The 17,982-nt window shown below is 38.4% G+C and overlaps 1 protein-coding gene across 50 annotated transcripts in view; it reads right to left on the bottom strand.

Moving 5' to 3' along the window:
- LOC118398687 (triadin-like) overlaps positions 1-17,982 on the bottom strand; it is a 67,036-nt gene that overhangs the window by 18,598 nt on the left and 30,456 nt on the right. For 42 of the 50 annotated variants that reach the window (XR_008071164.1, XM_052471031.1, XM_052471030.1 and 39 more), the window contains 20 exons: positions 13,368-13,406; positions 12,973-13,038; positions 12,314-12,346; positions 11,317-11,343; positions 10,482-10,520; positions 10,272-10,313; positions 9,910-9,954; positions 9,437-9,481; positions 9,274-9,315; positions 8,564-8,620; positions 7,913-7,960; positions 6,630-6,884; positions 6,278-6,325; positions 6,153-6,191; positions 5,901-5,936; positions 5,775-5,822; positions 5,642-5,689; positions 5,373-5,408; positions 5,239-5,286; positions 5,101-5,148 (listed from right to left, as the gene is read on the bottom strand). Coding sequence is in view for 49 of the 50 variants with exons in the window: in XM_052471031.1 (XP_052326991.1) it covers positions 5,101-5,148; positions 5,239-5,286; positions 5,373-5,408; positions 5,642-5,689; positions 5,775-5,822; positions 5,901-5,936; positions 6,153-6,191; positions 6,278-6,325; positions 6,630-6,884; positions 7,913-7,960; positions 8,564-8,620; positions 9,274-9,315; positions 9,437-9,481; positions 9,910-9,954; positions 10,272-10,313; positions 10,482-10,520; positions 11,317-11,343; positions 12,314-12,346; positions 12,973-13,038; positions 13,368-13,406 (1,089 nt within the window). In the remaining variant the exon portion in view is untranslated. The remainder of the gene's footprint in view (positions 1-5,100; positions 5,149-5,238; positions 5,287-5,372; positions 5,409-5,641; positions 5,690-5,774; positions 5,823-5,900; positions 5,937-6,152; positions 6,192-6,277; positions 6,326-6,629; positions 6,885-7,912; positions 7,961-8,563; positions 8,621-9,273; positions 9,316-9,436; positions 9,482-9,909; positions 9,955-10,271; positions 10,314-10,481; positions 10,521-11,316; positions 11,344-12,313; positions 12,347-12,972; positions 13,039-13,367; positions 13,407-17,982) is intronic. The other 8 variants (XM_052471025.1, XM_035794283.2, XM_052471029.1 and 5 more) reach the window with 7 other exon arrangements.

Here is a 17,982-nt window from a genome sequence, read left to right on the forward strand (position 1 = left end):
AGCCACTCTTGTGTTGTTTTGGCTGTTTGCTTTGGGTCGTTGTTCTGTTGGAAGGTGAACCTTTACCACAGGTAGAGGTCCTGAGCTCTCTGGAGCAGGGTTTCATCAAGGATCTCTCTGTTCTTTGCTCCGTTCATCTTTCCCTTGATCCTGATTAGTCTCCCAGTCCCTGCCAATAGACAATGTCACCAGAGCATGATGCTGCCACCACCGTGCTTTATTTATTTTTTATTTAACCAGGTAGGCAAGTTGAGAACAAGTTCTCATTTACAATTGCGACCTGGCCAAGATAAAGCAAAGGAGTTTGACACATATAACGACACAAAGTTACACATGGAGTAAAACAAACATACAGTCAATAATACAGTATAAACAAGTCTATATACGATGTGAGCAAATGAGGTGAAATAAGGGAGGTTAAGGCAAAAAAAAGGCCATGGTGGCAAAGTAAATACAATATAGCAAGTAAAACACTGGAATGGTAGATTTGCAGTGGAAGAATGTGCAAAGTAGAAATAAAAATAATGGGGTGCAAAGGAGCAAAATAAATAAATAAATTAATTAAATACAGTTGGGAAAGAGGTAGTTGTTTGGGCTAAATTATAGGTGGGCTATGTACAGGTGCAGTAATCTGTGAGCTACTCTGACAGTTGGTGCTTAAAGCTAGTGAGGGAGATAAGTGTTTCCAGTTTCAGAGATTATTGTAGTTCGTTCCAGTCATTGGCAGCAGAGAACTGGAAGGAGAGGCGGCCAAAGAAAGAATTGGTTTTGGGGGTGACCAGAGAGATATATCTGCTGGAGCGCGTGCTACAGGTGGGTGATGCTATGGTGACCAGCAAGCTGAGATAAGGGGGGACTTTACCTAGCAGGGTCTTGTAGATGACATGGAGCCAGTGGGTTTGGCGATGAGTATGAAGCGAGGGCCAGCCAACGAGAGCGTACAGGTCGCAATGGTGGGTAGTATATGGGGCTTTGGTGACAAAACGGATTGCATTGTGATAGACTGCATCCAATTTGTTGAGTAGGGTATTGGAGGCTATTTTGTAAATGACATCGCCAAAGTCAAGGATTAGTAGGATGGTCAGCTTTACAAGGGTATGTTTGGCAGCATGAGTGAAGGATGTTTTGTTGCGAAATAGGAAGCCAATTTTAGATTTAACTTTGGATTGGAGATGTTTGATGTGGGTCTGGAAGGAGAGTTTACAGTCGAACCAGACACCTAGGTATTTGTAGTTGTCCACGTATTCAAAGTCAGAGCCATCCAGAGTAGTGATGTTGGACAGGCGGGCAGGTGCAGGCAGCGATCGGTTGAAGAGCATGCATTTAGTTTGACTTGTATTTAAGAGCAATTGGAGGCCACGGAAGGAGAGTTGTATGGCATTGAAGCTTGCCTAGAGGGTTGTTAACACAGTGTCGAAAGAAGGGCCAGAAGTATACAGAATGGTGTCGTCTGCGTAGAGGTGGATCAAAGACTCACCAGCAGCAAGAGCGACATCATTGATGTATACAGAGAAGAGAGTCGGTCCAAGAATTGAACCCTGTGGCACCCCCATAGAGACAACAGACCCTCCGATTTGACACACTGAACTCTATCAGAGAAGTAGTTGGTGAACCCGGCGAGGCAATCATTTGAGAAACCAAGGCTGTCGAGTCTGCCGATGAGGATGTGGTGATTGACAGAGTCGAAATCCTTGGCCAGATCAATGAATACGGCTGCACAGTAATGTTTCTTATCGATGGCGGTTAAGATATCGTTTGGGACCTTGAGCGTGGCTGAGGTGCACCCATGACCAGCTCTGAAACCAGATTGCATAGCAGAGAAGGTATGGTGAGATTTGAAATGGTCGGTAATCTGTTTGTTGACTTGGCTTTCGAAGACCTTAGAAAGGCAGGGTAGGATAGATATAGGTCTGTAGCAGTTTGGGTCAAACTGCTACAAGGAAGGGGGAAGACCGCAGCTGCTTTCCAATCTTTGGAAATCTCAGATGACACGAAAGAGAGGTTGAACAGGCTAATAATAGGGGTGGCAAGAACATCAGCTGACTGGATTTGGGAGAAGGAGAAATGGGGAAGGCTTGGGCGAGTTGCTGTGGGAGGTGCAGTGCTGTTGACCGGGGTAGGGGTAGCCAGGTGGAAAGCATGGCCAGCCGTAGAAAAATGCTTGAAATTCTCAATTATAGTGGATTTATCAGTGGTGACAGTGTTTCCTATCTTCAGTGCAGTGGGCAGCTAGGAGGAGGAGTTCTTATTCTCCATGGACTTTACAGTGTCCCAGAACTTTTTTGAGTTATTGTTGCAGGAAGCAAATTTCTGCTTGTAAAAGCTAGCCTTGGCTTTTCTAACTGCCTGTGTATAATGGTTTCTAGCTTCCCTGAACAGCTGCATATCACGGGGGCTGTTCGATGCTAATGCAGAATGCCATAGGATGTTTTTGTGTTGGTTAAGGGTTAAGGGCAGTCAGGTCTGGGGAGAACCAAGGGCTATATCTGTTCCTGGTTCTAAATTTCTTGAATGGGGCATGCTTATTTAAGATGGTTAGGAAGGCATTTTAAAAAAAACAGGCATCCTCTACTGACGGGATGAGGTCAATATCCTTCCAGGATACCCCGGCCAGGTCGATTAGAAAGGCCTGCTCCCTGAAGTGTTTCAGGGAGCGTTTGACAGTGATGAGTGGAGGTCGTTTGACCGCTGACCCATTACGGATGCAGGCAATGAGGCAGTGATCGCTGAGATCTTGGTTGAAGACAGCAGAGGTGTATTTAGAGGGCAAGTTGGTAAGGATGATATCTATGAGGGTGCCTGTGTTTAAGGCTTTGGGGAGGTACCTGGTAGGTTCATTGATCATTTGTGTGAGATTGAGGGCATCAAGCTTAGATTGTAGGATGGCTGGGGTGTTAAGCATGTTCCAGTTTAGGTCGCCTAGCAGCACAAGCTCTGAAGATAGATGGGGGGCAATCAGTTCACATATGGTGTCCAGAGCACAGCTGGGGGCAGAGGGTGGTCTATAGCAGGTGGTAACGGTGAGAGACTTGTTTTTAGAGAGGTGGATTTTTAAAAGTAGAAGTTCAAATTGTTTGGGTACAGACCTGGATAGTAGGACAGAACTCTGCAGGGTATCTTTGCAGTAGATTGCAACACCGCCCCCTTTGGCAGTTCTATCTTGTCTGAAAATGTTGTTGTTTGGAAAAAAAAATGAATTTTTGGTCGTCTTCCTAAGCCAGGATTCAGACACAGCTAGAACATGGCAGAGTGTGCTAAAGCAGTGAATAAAACCAACTTAGGGAGGAGGCTTCTAATGTTAACATGCATAAAACCAAGGCTATTACGGTTACAGAAGTCATCAAAAGAGAGCGCCTGGGGAATAGGAGTGGAGCTAGGCACTGCAGGGCCTGGATTCACCTCTACATCGCCAGAGGAACAGTGGAGGAGTAGGATAAGGGTACAGCTAAAAGCAACAATAACTGGTCATCTAGAACGTCTGGAACAGAGAGTAAAAGGAGGTTTCTGGGGGCGATAAAATAGCTTCAAGGTATAATGTACACACAAAGGTATGGTTGGATGTGAATACAGTGGAGGTAAACATAGGTATTGAGTGATGATGAGAGAGATATTGTCTCTAGAAACATCATTGAAACCAGGAGATGTCATTGCATGTGTGGGTGGTGGAACTAATAGGTTGGATAAGGTATAGTGAGCAGGACTAGAGGCTCTACAGTGAAATAAGCCAATAAACACTAACCAGAACAGCAATGGATAAGGCATATTGACATTTTAAGAAGAGGCATGCTTAGTCGAGTGATCAAAAGGGTCCAGTGAGTAGTGAGGTTGGTTGGGGTCACGGCGATTCAGACAGCTAGCCGGGCCATCGGTAGCAAGCTAGCATAGGATGGAGGTCTGTTTTTAGCCACCTCGTGCGTTTCCGTCGGTAGGATTAGTGGGGTTCCGTGTGGTAGAGGGGATCAATCCAATTCGCAAAAAAACGAACAATAGATATAGTTTTAGAGGCCCAAGAAAAAATAAATAAAAATAAAAATATTCCGATAGGTCTATTCAGATAGCAGCCGATAAGACAGCTAACGATTAGCGGACCGAAGATGGGCGTTCAGGTAACGTCGCGACAGAGGAGCCAGCTGGATAACTCCCTCGGGCAGATAACGTCGGTCGTCCAGTTGTAAAGGCTTCACCGTTGGGATGGTGCCAGGTTTCCTCCAGACGTGACGCTTGGCATTCATCGTCGAAGAGTTCAATCTTGGTTTCATCAGACCAGAGAATCTTGTTTCTCATGGTCTGAGAGTCTTTAGGTGCCTTTTGGCATACTCCAAGCCGGCGGTCATGTGCCTTTTACTGAAGAGTGGCTTCAGTCTGGCCACTCTACCATAAAGCTCTGATTGGTGGAGTGCTGCTGAGATGGTTGTCCTTTTGGAAGGTTCTCCCATCGCCAAAGAGGAACTCTAGAACTCTGTCAGAGTGATCATCAGGTTCTTGCTTACCTCCCTGACCAGTTTTGCTGGGCGGCCAGCTCTAGGAAGAGTCTTGGTGGTTCCAAACTTCTTCCATTTAAGAATGATGGAGGCCACTGGGTTCTTTGGGATGTTCAATGCTGCAGAAATGTTTTTGTACCCTTCCCCAGATCTGTCCCTCGACACAATCCTATCTCGGAGCTCTTTGACCTCATGGCTTAGTTTTTGCTCTGACTTGTTTTGAAATCAGTAGAATGCCCGGTGGAATTGGTTAATGATAGCTAAGGATATGGATACAATTCTGCCGTTTCATTGCAAATATGCAAAGTGAGTCAAAAAGAGAAAACACAGAAGGCTGTTGTATAAAACACCTGTCTCCAAATTACATCTTCAAACTAAGGGCAACCATGGCTTACATCTTCAAGCTCAGGGCAACCATGGCATCTGTGACAGAGAGGGAGAAATGTCCATCCATGTATACGGGCAAGATAGTCTAGCTAGCTACATTTTCAGATATTACACGTTTCTAATTTTATCAGAAAATAATTTTCATTTCAAGTTAAAGTATACTATTAGCTAACTAACATTAGCTCGCTAGCTAACGTTAGGTGTAATATTATTACAACATGCAATAAAGTACCTTTCTTCATTGTGGTAGGTTTTGTCTTTTCTTTGGAGACAACATCTTCTGGAATGACAACATCATCAAATGCTCAATATTTTTCAATAAAAGTCAAGCATGCAGTATGATATTAATAATGCACTACAAAATCTGTACCTTTCTTTACAACAGCTGGTTTAACCTTCTCTTTGGACACCACAGCAGCTAGAATACAAGCCAAGAGATATAAACTATGTAACTGTATTCAAATACAGAAAGCAATGATGCAGTTCAACTGTACAAATTGTTACCTTGCTTATTAACTTTTTCTTTAGGGGGCACTGGCTCTGGAAAAAATACATTATTGACAAAATATCAGTAGAAAATCTTATTGATATGTGTATGCTTTGGTGTAACACTTCTAAGCAGCTATATTACCTTTACCTTAGGTAACTTCTAACACTGAAACCCTTACCGTTGAGTGCATTTACATTTCAAGTTAAAGTATACTATTAGCTAGCTAACATTAGCTAGCTAGCTGATGTTAGGTGTAATATTATTACAACATGCAATGAAGTACCTTTCTTCATTGTGGTATGTTTTGTCTTTTCTTTGGAGACAACAGCTTCTGGAATGACAATATCATGCTCAATATTTTCCAATAAAAGTAAAGCATGCAGTATGATATTAATAATGCACTACAAAATCTGTACCTTTCTTTACAACAGCTGGTTTGACCTTTTCTTTGGACACCACAGTGTCTAGAATACAAGGCAAGAGATAATAACTGTATTCAAATACAGAAAGTAATGATACAGTTCAACTGTACAAATTGTTACCTTGCTTCTTAACTTTTTCTTTAGGGGGCACTGGCTCTTGAAAAAAATACATTATTGACAAAATATCAGTAGAAAATCTTATTGATGTGTGTATGCTTTGGTGTAACACTTCTAAGCAGCTATATTACCTTTACCTTAGGTAACTTCTAAAACTGAAACCTTTACTGTTGAGTGCATTTGCATAACAGTATATATTCAGTACATGTTTTCAGTAAGTGTGAAGGATGATTTGGTATGTAGAGAGTCTCTTACCCTTCTTTGGGGCAGCTGCCTTGGTCTTTTCCTTTGGAACTGAGGGTTAAAAAAGTATGTGTTCAGATCAAACAAGAACAGGTTATGTAAGTGTATCCCTTTGAATCAATACAATATGTTCATACCCTTCTTTATGGTGCCAGCCTTCTGCTTTTCTTTGGGAGCCTGTGGTTCTTTAATGACAAAACAACATCTGTTATTAAGAGTATCCTTTCAAGTACAGTATCAAGGGTCAATTAATCGAAATAGGACATCAGATATGAGCATTTTCATGTACATGGAGAGAACAGAAGATGACTGTTTTCCTCACAAAGTATTATGTCTATCTGTGTGGAGAAGCAATATACATACATTTTATAATATTTTATTTTATAATATACATTTGATTTGCAAGCACTCTGTCCCTATAGTGAAAATTACCTTGTTGTTCAAATATGACCAACTAAGTTAGAGCTTAAGTTCTGAGAGAATAACTACCTTGAGTCCATGAAGCTGGTTGAGTTGTCGGTGCAAGTCCAGGTGCTGGTGCTGGTTCAGTTGGTTGAGTTGCTGGTTCAGCTGGTGCAGGTGCTGGTTCAGCTGGTTGAGTAGCTGGTGCATGTGTAGGTTCAGCTGGTTGAGTAGCTGGTGCAGGTGCTGGTTCAGCTGGTTGAGTAGCTGGTGCAGGTGCTGGTTCAGCTTGATAAACTTGATACGCTGGAGGAGCTTGATAAAATGACCGAGTTGGATGAGCTGTTGGAATATGCAGTGGAGATGCTGAAAAAAGTTGTACATTCGTGTATAATGCAAATTTGGATAAAACATGTGAATCAAACATATTAGCCAATTAAAATGGCATCTGATGACAAGGAGAAAAAAGTAGCTGAGGTTTTGAGCCACAAGGAAAAAAACAAGGTGTGTTAAATAAGGTTAAACAGCAGGAAGACGTCCCATTACAGTGTATTTTCATTGCACGCTTGGTAAAGTTATAAAGGTCATAAATAAGACAGAATGTATTTTAAAATAATATAGGGCATATTGTTGATATTTATTTAGAAATTGTACAGTATATGTCTACTGTTTGTTTTAAGTTGTAATCACAAGACCTTTTCGGTGAGACACACCAGGAAACTGCTGGGAAATGTAACTAGAGGAGCTACTGACACAATTGGACAATAAAGGAACATTGGGCAGAGCAACTTAAAGACGGAGATCTTTAGTATTTTCAAAATGGTTATTGTTAACAACACATCCATGTTTACCAAGAGATAATAATTAGAAACCTATACAAGGACATAAAGACATACAGATGTAGAATCTTAATTTGATCACCCTGTTGCAGGAGAACATTGTTGCAATACAGGACATTTCAAACTTGTAGTTTATTGTTTTTTGGTTTAAAAAAGGCTTCTGAAGTTTGCAATTTCCACTTTGAAATTTCAGAGTGGATTTTCCCTTATGTAAAGGCACCAACACTTACAAAAATGTACATGAATTGTATTCTAATTTCCTGTTAATGCAATATTATTTTCCTGCTATAGAACATTGGCTCAAATTAAGATCCTACATCTGTACAGTAAATGGTGGGTGTGGAAAAGGCTGTGAAGTAGATAACCTAGTAACTCGGGGTCGGAGGTTTTATTGGTCTAGTTATATGCTCAGGATGAACTCCTGGCCATACTTACAACACGGAGCTCTGCAGACATGTCAGACACATTTAAATGGTGTTAATGTTAGCAATTCATTACCTAATTGGAAATAATTAAAATAATACCAAATACCTGTCATAGTTGTAGGTGGGAATGGATTGTCTGTGAATATGTGATGCACTGGAAGATAAATGGATTATTTTCAGTCAGGTTTGAGAAGGACATACTATACTGGACATATACAGGATATATTATACTGGACATAAACAGGATATATTAACCTGGACATATTATACTGGACATATACAGGACATATTATAGTAGACATATTATACTGGACATATACAGGACATATTATAGTAGACATATTATACTGGACATATACAGGACATATTATAGTAGACATATTATACTGGACATATACAGGACATATTATAGTAGACATATTATACTGGACATATACAGGATATATAATATATTGGACATATACAGGACATATTATACTGGACATATACAGAATATATACAGGACATATTATACTGGATATATACAGGACATATACGGAATGTACACACAACGTATTATAGTAGACATATACAGGATATATTAAGGAATGTATGAAGGATGGTATTATTACTGTAATAGAAGAGTGACATGCAGTATACAGAACAACAATTACCACTGATATGAATATGTATGAAGCAAATAATAAAGTTATTATTATTATTACTATTGTTATACAGTATATTTAGGAGGTGCTTCAGAGCGTTAGTGCATACTTACGATACCAGCCAGGAGGTGATGATGGCCAGTAGACTGGTGTGGGTTGACAGGTGGGAACTACAACATACAACATCACACATTCATACAGAACATGCATGCTATGAAATGTCAATTTATTGAATAATCTGTTGCTTGAAATAGTGTTTCAATGTACAAGATAGAAAGACAACATACTCAAAATATGGTCTGATTCTTGTCTACTGGATGTTCCCTCGTGTTGCAATGTGTCCTAAGATGAGACAGTGCTATCTGAACGGTGCCATGAAGAAGTGTCACGCCTTGGTCTTAGTTTTTTGTGTTTTCTTTAATTATTTGTTCAGGCCAGGGTGTGACATGGGGTTATTGTATTGTCGTATTGGGGTTTTTGTAGGCATTGGGATTGTGGTTGATTAGGGGTGTGTCTAGTATAGGCTTGGCTGCCTGAGGCGGTTCTCAATCAGAGTCAGGTGATTCTTGTTGTCTCTGATGGGGAACCGTATTTAGGTAGCCTGGGTTTCACTTTGTATTTCGTGGGTGATTGTTCCTGTCTCTGTGTAGTGTTCACCAGATAGGCTGTAATTAGATTTCACATTCCGTTTGTTGTTTTTGTATTTGTATAGTTATTTAATGTATCACTTTTTTCATTAAAGTCATGAGTAACCACCACGCTGCATTTCGGTCCGACTCTCTTTCAACAAACGAAGAACGTCGTTACAAGAAGACACATTTACCTGGTGCAGGTGCAGGTAACCCCGCATCTACATGTTGAGAATCTGATAATATGATAAAAAGAGGACAGAAATAAAGACATGAGGTGTTGGACAAACATGACACAAGTCCTGGTACAGACTCTGACTCTTAAAAAAAGCTTTAATTCATGCATGACTGAGTTACCTTTCTTAGTGGACTTCTCCTTCTCTTCCTTTTTAAGTCTGAGTTCTAAGGAGGGAAAGGGACAGCGGGGTTACATCTGATAGGTGACTTTGAAGTATTTTTCCACCTCAGCCACTCTAAAGACCTTACTCTCCCTACTAGGAGAACTGAGGAGAAGAGGGTGATCTCCACACATTTTTGACTGATTTCAATTCAATAAAACTGGGCAGTTTAAAACCGGACGATTTACTTTCTTTAAGCAGTGAGTGCTATGTGTGTCTTTTCCTGAATTGTAAGACACTGGGAAAATAATAACTTTTATCATTGAGTATTTTGTTCTGTATCCATCAAACTATATCGAAGTCTGTACTGTTCTGCACTGTACTGCTCAGGGGCATTGACAAATCATTGAATATATAGTTTATATATCCTTTATACATATATACAGCTAAGTCATTCAACTTGGGCCTGTACTGTATTTAAAAATACTGTACCTCTCTTTCTGATCGCCTCTTCCAACTCCAATTGCCTTGCAACCTCTGGTTCAATGACATTGTTAGAGGAGTTACAGAGAGATGTTCAACCACACATTCAAAGGGGCAAAGCAATCTTGGAATATTTTTTATTTATTCATTGTTGCGTTTTGTTTTATTCAAATAACTTGCAAACAGCATTTCACTTGTGTGTAAATCTGTTCTTCATTTCAAATACAACCAATATAGTAGGCTATTGCATACGTTCACTGTACTTGCCATTCAACTTAAAGAAATATTTAAAAATTGCAACCATCTCCTCAAGATGAAACATTTGTCTTTCAGAGATGTGAAAATAAGCTGAAGAGGAAGATTGGTCCTACCTCTCCTTTTTGTGTTCTCAACTGGCTTGCACATGTCTCGTTCTTTATAATAGAAAAAAAAATCACAGAACAACATGACTGTATATCAATAAGATTGATAAATAGAGCAACTACTACCTTCAGCATGTTTATGCATTACCTAATATGATGTATTATCAACATTGAAATACACAGTAAATGTACAGAAAATACATTGTTTTCCAACAGTACCTCTCTTAGTTCTCACCACTGGTTCCTTTTTAGGGGCCTCTGAAAATGAACACAGAATACATGACACAAGAGAACATTGAATACACATTCTTGCTTAGTGCTGTAGTTGTATGCCAAAGCTGAATGCCAAACTTTTAGAGAACACGTTCAGGAATCATTGGCCACTTTAATAAATGGATCACTAGTCACTTTAATAATGCCACTTTAATACATATCTTACATACTCATCTCATATGTATATACTGTATTTTATACCATCTATTGCATCTTGCCTATTTCTCTCGTTCATCGCTCATCCATATATTTATATGTACATAATCGTATTCCACTCCTTTAGATGTGTGTGATTAGGAAGTTGTTGTGGAATTGTTAGATTACTTGTTAGATATTACTACACTGTCAGAACTACACTGTTCGCTACACTCGCATTAACATCTGCTAACCATGTGTATGTGACCAATAACATTTGATTTGATTTGATTTGAATGTATAGCTGTTTTAAAATAAAATCATATTACAGAAAAATGACTGAAAATGTCAAATGTTTGAAAATTGCAATAGCTAAGATTATAATTGGCATAATCATACTGTACAGCTAACTACTTCTGACAAATGTGGCTAAACGGTGAAGCGGATAAACCATCAAGAATCTACAATTCAATCTCTATTTCATCTTTAACTTTAAAAAGATTTCTGATCAAACTGGAAGTGAATTAAAGATTCTACCCCTTTAACGATGAACAGCTTTGCACTAAGATTGAAGTGGTTCATCAAACCTCTCTAGTCTCTAAGCTACTTTCAAAGCAACATGAAATATCAGCTTCACAACACATACTCTTCCGGTCAGGAGTGGCCTTTTTAGCTGTGGATGAGGAAATGGTTATGGTCAAACAAGTCATAAAGTTGTATATGTAAATGTATATTATTCGTTCATTTTAAAATACTCTCAGACTCAACTAATATGAAATTGTTACAGACCAGTGTTCATTTTGATTGCCTAAACCTTTTCTCTTACACCATGCTTGAGACACTACAAAGTCAACAACTCAGAGTGCATACTGTATCATGCAATGCTCATGTCATGTGCATATCTAGCATAGAGCTATCAAATAGAAAACACATTGACACATTGTATAGAGATGTATAGATGTAGGATACATACTCTATATCAGGTGCATTCAATTCTTCCCCTACGAGGTCTGAAGCCTGCTCGTTTTCTGTTCTATCTGGTAGTATTAAATGAATTGCACCCACCTGGTGTCCCAGGTCTAAATCAGTCTCTGATTAGAGAGGAACAATGAATGCAGTGGAACTGGCTTCAAAGTCCAGAGTTGCATTTGAGGGCTCTATATCTGTTACCAATGTAGATTTGCCCCTTTTCAAACAGCAGGGGCCAGTATTATGCCTATTGAGGCAAGGTTCAGTACAGCCATGCTCTCTAAGGTCTCCACATGCTCCCAGTTACAAACATGGTAATACACCAAACCACACTTTATCTAAAAACTTCCACTGAGCATTTTCTCTAAAATTGCAATTAAGATGGCTATGTTAATAGAAGAGCTGCTTCTATAAATATACAGCAGGCAACAAAAGTGAGATCATCATCACTGGCGCAGCAGTATACATGGATTACCACAGTTTACAGTACTTTCTATATGGTGCAGTTACACATTAAGAGTGCTGTTTAGGGCCTGTTAAGGGCTTTTCATTTCTCTACTTCTATATAAGCTCTTACTTCAACAGCAACCACCACCCTCCTTGGGGAGCATGAAGCGATGCACTACTGTGCTGCTATTCCTAACCACATGAAGGATAAAGTGACTCTAACATACCTTGCTTGGCTACTTTCCTCTTGACATGTTTAGCTACATATGACACAGATATATACCAGCCATTAGAGAATCGCACCCTAATGCATGGCTTATCTAAACTTCTCCACTAGATGGCGACTTTGAGAAGCAAAACAAAAGAACCGCAAACCATAAGTCAAAATTGAGTTACTGGGGAGTTACTCACTACTGAACTTTTATTAACCTATGTTTGGTGGAAACACTGCAACCCTGCAGCACATATGGGTCAAGTTGTAGCAATGGACTTTGGATTACTTGATAGTTAGTATGTCTACAATAACATTTAAGCCATAAATGGAACTTATAACACTGATATCATTAAACCAACGTTTTAAGTGTTGCTAATAGCCCAATAAGTCAGAAGCAGAAAAAGGTGTTAAGTCTACTACACGTAGGCATCCTCTAAAAGTCACAAGACACTTTTATGTCAGCCAGTTCTACATTCAAGGCTATATTAAGCAGAATGGATCACTCCAATAGTTGTCCTATACAAATAAATTTGACCCATAGGGGAACACAGCCCTACTCACAGAAATAAGGTCAGCCAAAAGTATGGTAAAGATATGAAGGGGTTAGTAATGAACAGCTCTCACTTCTCCACAACCATGCATGATATTGATCTATTAGCGGTATATCAATACCTTTTTCCTCCGCTGGCTCAATTTCAGGTTCTTTTGGTTTTGATGAATGCATACAAGGGCACACTACTGTAAAATAGAATGCACAGCTTTAAGCTTTACAATAGATCTTTGTATTTACATGTCACTATTTATTCGTTATATTTATTCGATATTCAGATGCAGGGGTGCAACTTTGGTTTTAGAAGTGAATTTTTTAAATAAACACTCCAAACAGCCTACCCGACCGCTTGGAGGCATCCGCATGGTCCTAAAGCACACTTTTGCCTCGTTTTGTATCACATTCCAGTGATAAAAATGACATTTCAGAATGTGGGGGGGGGGGGGCATGTCCCCCCTGTCCCCAGTGAAAGTTGCGCCCCTGTTCAGATCAATAACCGACAAGGCTGTTGATATACCTTGATGTGCAGGAGTAGCAGCTTGCTGGACCTTTACCTCTGAAAAATAAATTGATTCACTGATCAATACAAATAAATATGTAAACAGCCAAATGGTCTGGTATACTAAACCCTCTTCTAAATAATCAATCAACATAAATGTAAGATGGAGCTCTTTTTCTTTGATGTCATATAAATATATCCTCATAAAAGACCTGTAGTGACATGCTTCAATAGCAGGGGGAAGAGAAGTTAGGTGAATCACAAACAAAGAATATCATTCATTCTTCAACCAAGAGGGTGATTTTTCTCCTCAGAAAATCAATATTCAAGCAAAAAGGGATTTTCTGAACTAACAATACGCATGTTTCCTTCATTAAAAGTCAGATCTCTTGTACTGTAGTGTTTACATTATGCATTCATAAATCAAAAGGTTACGACTGAAATTCATTTGAAAAGTGGCAAGTGTAAGTTACAGGATGCAAATATGACAGCTTTATTAGAAATCTGAATTGCTTGAATTTGTCAGAATTAATGTGACACATTTTGATTAAACAGTAACCTTTCACTTGAGAGATATGATCTGTACAGCAAACCTATGCAGCTGAATCTAGCATCCATTGACAAAGTTGCAAATAACAGAAAAATAATGGTTGTTTGCCATAGTGCTTGAGGCCATAATCAGTGGGGAAATATAATATAAGGATACCACAATACTTCCAATTTGTGTAAATCAAAAGATCATGCTGCAGAAATCAAATTTGGAGCTGCTTCTCTGATGCTTTCGGGGACATTGAGACTGATCTCATTTGAAAGCTTTTAGCCAAAAATGCTAATTCCTTCCTTGATTCTATTCAGCCCTGCGGTCAAGTACATGATCTGTGTTATTAAACAATTATTCCTTTATCTTATTTTTTTCTGTTTGTAATGTATAAGCTGATAAAACAAAGCATTTCTCTTTATCCTGATTGAAATCATCAGGGATTCCAAGAGAAATATATTTCAAAAGATGGAGGTTTAATTGTTTCAGTCTTATCCTCCTTTTGCAGTTTGAACACGAATGCTGGAGAATAAATGTCAACATGTAAAACATGCTTTAGGGCTGTAGGACAAAACAGGACAATAAAACTAGAAGATCATGATGTCACGATCAGCTCCCTTTCTGGATCCTTTCTGGAATATATCACTGATCGATCCATTAGTAAATATATCACTGATCCATTAGTAAATATATCACTGATCCATTAGTAAATATATCACTGATAGATCCATTAGTAAATATATCACTGATCGATCCATTAGTAAATATATCACTGATCGATCCATTAGTACATATATCACTGATCCATTAGTAAATATATCACTGATCCATTAGTAAATATATCACTGATCGATCCATTAGTAAATATATCACTGATTGATCCATTAGTAAATATATCACTGATCGATCCATTAGTAAATATATCACTGATCCATTAGTAAATATATCACTGATCGATCCATTAGTAAATATATCACTGATCGATCCATTAGTAAATATATCACTGATCGATCCATTAGTAAATATATCACTGATCCATTAGTAAATATATCACTGATCCATTAGTAAATATATCACTGATCCATTAGTAAATATATCACTGATCCATTAGTAAACATATCACTGATCCATTAGTGAATATATCACTGATCGATCCATGAGTAAATATATCACTGATCGATCCATTAGTAAATATATCACTGATCGATCCATGAGTAAATATATCACTGATCCATTAGTAAATATATCACTGATCCATTAGTAAATATATCACTGATCGATCCATTAGTAAATATATCACTGATCGATCCATTAGTAAATATATCACTGATCGATCCATTAGTAAATATATCACTGATCCATTAGTAAATATATCACTGATCGATCCATTAGTAAATATATCACTGATCGATCCATTAGTAAATATATCACTGATCGATCCATTAGTAAATATATCACTGATCGATCCATTAGTAAATATATCACTGATCCATTAGTAAATATATCACTGATCCATTAGTAAATATATCACTGATCCATTAGTAAATATATCACTGATCCATTAGTAAACATATCACTGATCCATTAGTGAATATATCACTGATCGATCCATTAGTAAATATATCACTGATCCATTAGTAAATATATCACTGATCGATCCTTTAGTAAATATATCACTGATCCATTAGTAAATATATCACTGATCCATTAGTAAATATAAAAGTATAGAGTAAATAGATATATGAATGTATAGTGTAGTTTCCCATTCTATCAAATTAAAATATATGTTATTACTCATACTGTAGTCTGAACAGTGTTCTTCTTTCTCAGCCAGATACAAACACAAAATAACATATACAATAGATGCTCAGTTGGACACTATTCAGCTTGAGGAGAGACAAAGATTGTGCAAGACGTGACAAAAAGAAACAGTTGTCAACCAATCCTGTTCCGAGGCTTAAGGCCAAACCGCTTCACGAGACAGATGAAAAATCTGTTCCACAGACTTTAACATAATACTTTTTGCTGTGGCAAGGTGTCCTCGGATTCTGAAGGGAATTAATAACTCCTACAGTACACTGTAAGTGGCCAGCTGCACTTAGTGTATAAGAGTATTGCCAACAGGAGTGATTGATATACAGAGGGGTTCGAAATTATTGACATATTTCATACAAAAACAATGAGAAATTATGTTACTTTAGACTAATGCAATTGCTCAGAGAAAAATATTTTGTTTAATAAGTAATGCTTTTTTGTCTCAAAAAGTTAGGGGTCAGAAATATTCTGTAGGATTCTTTGTGTTTAATACCTCACCTTATGAGGATAACGGCACTGAGCCTTTTCTAAAATGTTTTATGAGTTGGAGAACACATTGGGAGGGATTTTAGACCATTCCTCCATGCAGAATCATTCCAGATCCTTGATATCCTTCATCTGCGCTTATGGACTGCCCTCTTCAATTCAAACCACATGTTTTCAGTCCAGAGACTGAGATGGCCATTGCAAAATGTTGATTTTGTGGCCAATTAACCATTTCTTTATGGATTTTGGCAACCTGGAAACAAGGTTTTTGGATACAATATCCTGGAACTGGGTAAAATTCATGATGCCGTTGACCTTAACAAGGGCCCCAGGACCGGTGGAAGCAAAATAGCCCGATAACACCAAAGATCCTCCACCATATTTTACAGTAGGTGTGGGGTTATTTTCTGCTCATGCCATTCTCATTTAGACACCAAACCCATCACTGGTGTGTGTGACCAAAGAGATCTATTGTCATGTCATTTGGCCAAAACACTGGTTCCAATCCAAGTGCCAGTGCAGTTTAGCAAAACCCAATGCTTTTACATTTGTTGGATGACAGGAAAATAGATCTCTTTGGTCACACACACCAGTGATGGGTTTGGTGTCTAAATGAGAATGGCATGAGCAGAAAATAACCCCACACCTACTGTAAAATATGGGTGTGGATCTTTGGTGTTATCGGGCTATTTTGCTTCCACTGGTCCCTTGTTAAATGATAGGGCAATGAGATGGCCATGAGATGGCCATAAACAATGACTGGTAATGTTGCATAGTTTTAGAAAGGTCTGGAACTCACCTTTCTGGTTAAAAATAGATTTTGAATCTAAAATCGAATATAATTTTTTTCCTATTCAAGAAAAGTGGGGCAATAGGGCTTGACATATCTGAAATGCTTTTTAAATATAGTAACATTTAAATTATAAATAACATTAAGATTTCACCTTTCTTATAAATGGAAAATAAATATGATCATTCTTAGTGACGTACAATATTGGCAAGATTTCATACACAAACAACAGAGGATTTATTAAGATCAAAAGCATCATGAACTTTAGCCAGTACCAGGATATTTTAACCAAAAACCTGGGTGCCTCTGCCAAGAGGCTGAAACTTTGCTGCAGGTGGATCTTCCAGCAAGACAATAACCACATTCAAATCCACAAAGAAATGGTTCATTGGCAGACAAAATCTCAATTTTCCAATGGCCATCTCAGTCTCCGGACTTGAAACCTATTGAAAGCCTGTGGTTTGAATTGAGGAGGTCAGTCCATAAGTGCAGACGAAAGGATATCAAGGATCTGGAAAGATTCTGTATGGAGGAATGGTCTAAGATCCCTCCCAATGTGATCTCTAAACTCATAAAACATTTGAGATAAATGCTCAGTGCTGTTATCCTTGCAAGGTCAGGTATTTACAGCTATTGAAAACAGGGTTGTCAATCCTTTTGACCCCTACTTTTGAGAAGGAAATAATTACTTGTTAAACATCATCTCTTTCTCTGAGCAATTGTATTAGTTTAACATAATTTAATTTCCCATTTTGTTTGCACACAACATAGCTCAACATTTGAATAAATTATTTTATACATTACAGTCATTCTTGTTCATGTTTATCAAGGCTGTCAATCATTTCAGCCCTACACGATCTAAATGTATACATGTATGGAAGCTAAGTCCATCTCTACAAAGTCCATGTTGGCATGAGCTGTATGAGAATGGACAGTAAATCTACATCAGTGTTATGATGTCATGTTTTTAAGACAGCAGCAGGAGCAAAGGGGAGTGGTTCCTC

Source organism: Oncorhynchus keta, chromosome 19 (assembly GCF_023373465.1).
Source record: "Oncorhynchus keta strain PuntledgeMale-10-30-2019 chromosome 19, Oket_V2, whole genome shotgun sequence".
NCBI lineage: Eukaryota > Metazoa > Chordata > Actinopteri > Salmoniformes > Salmonidae > Oncorhynchus > Oncorhynchus keta.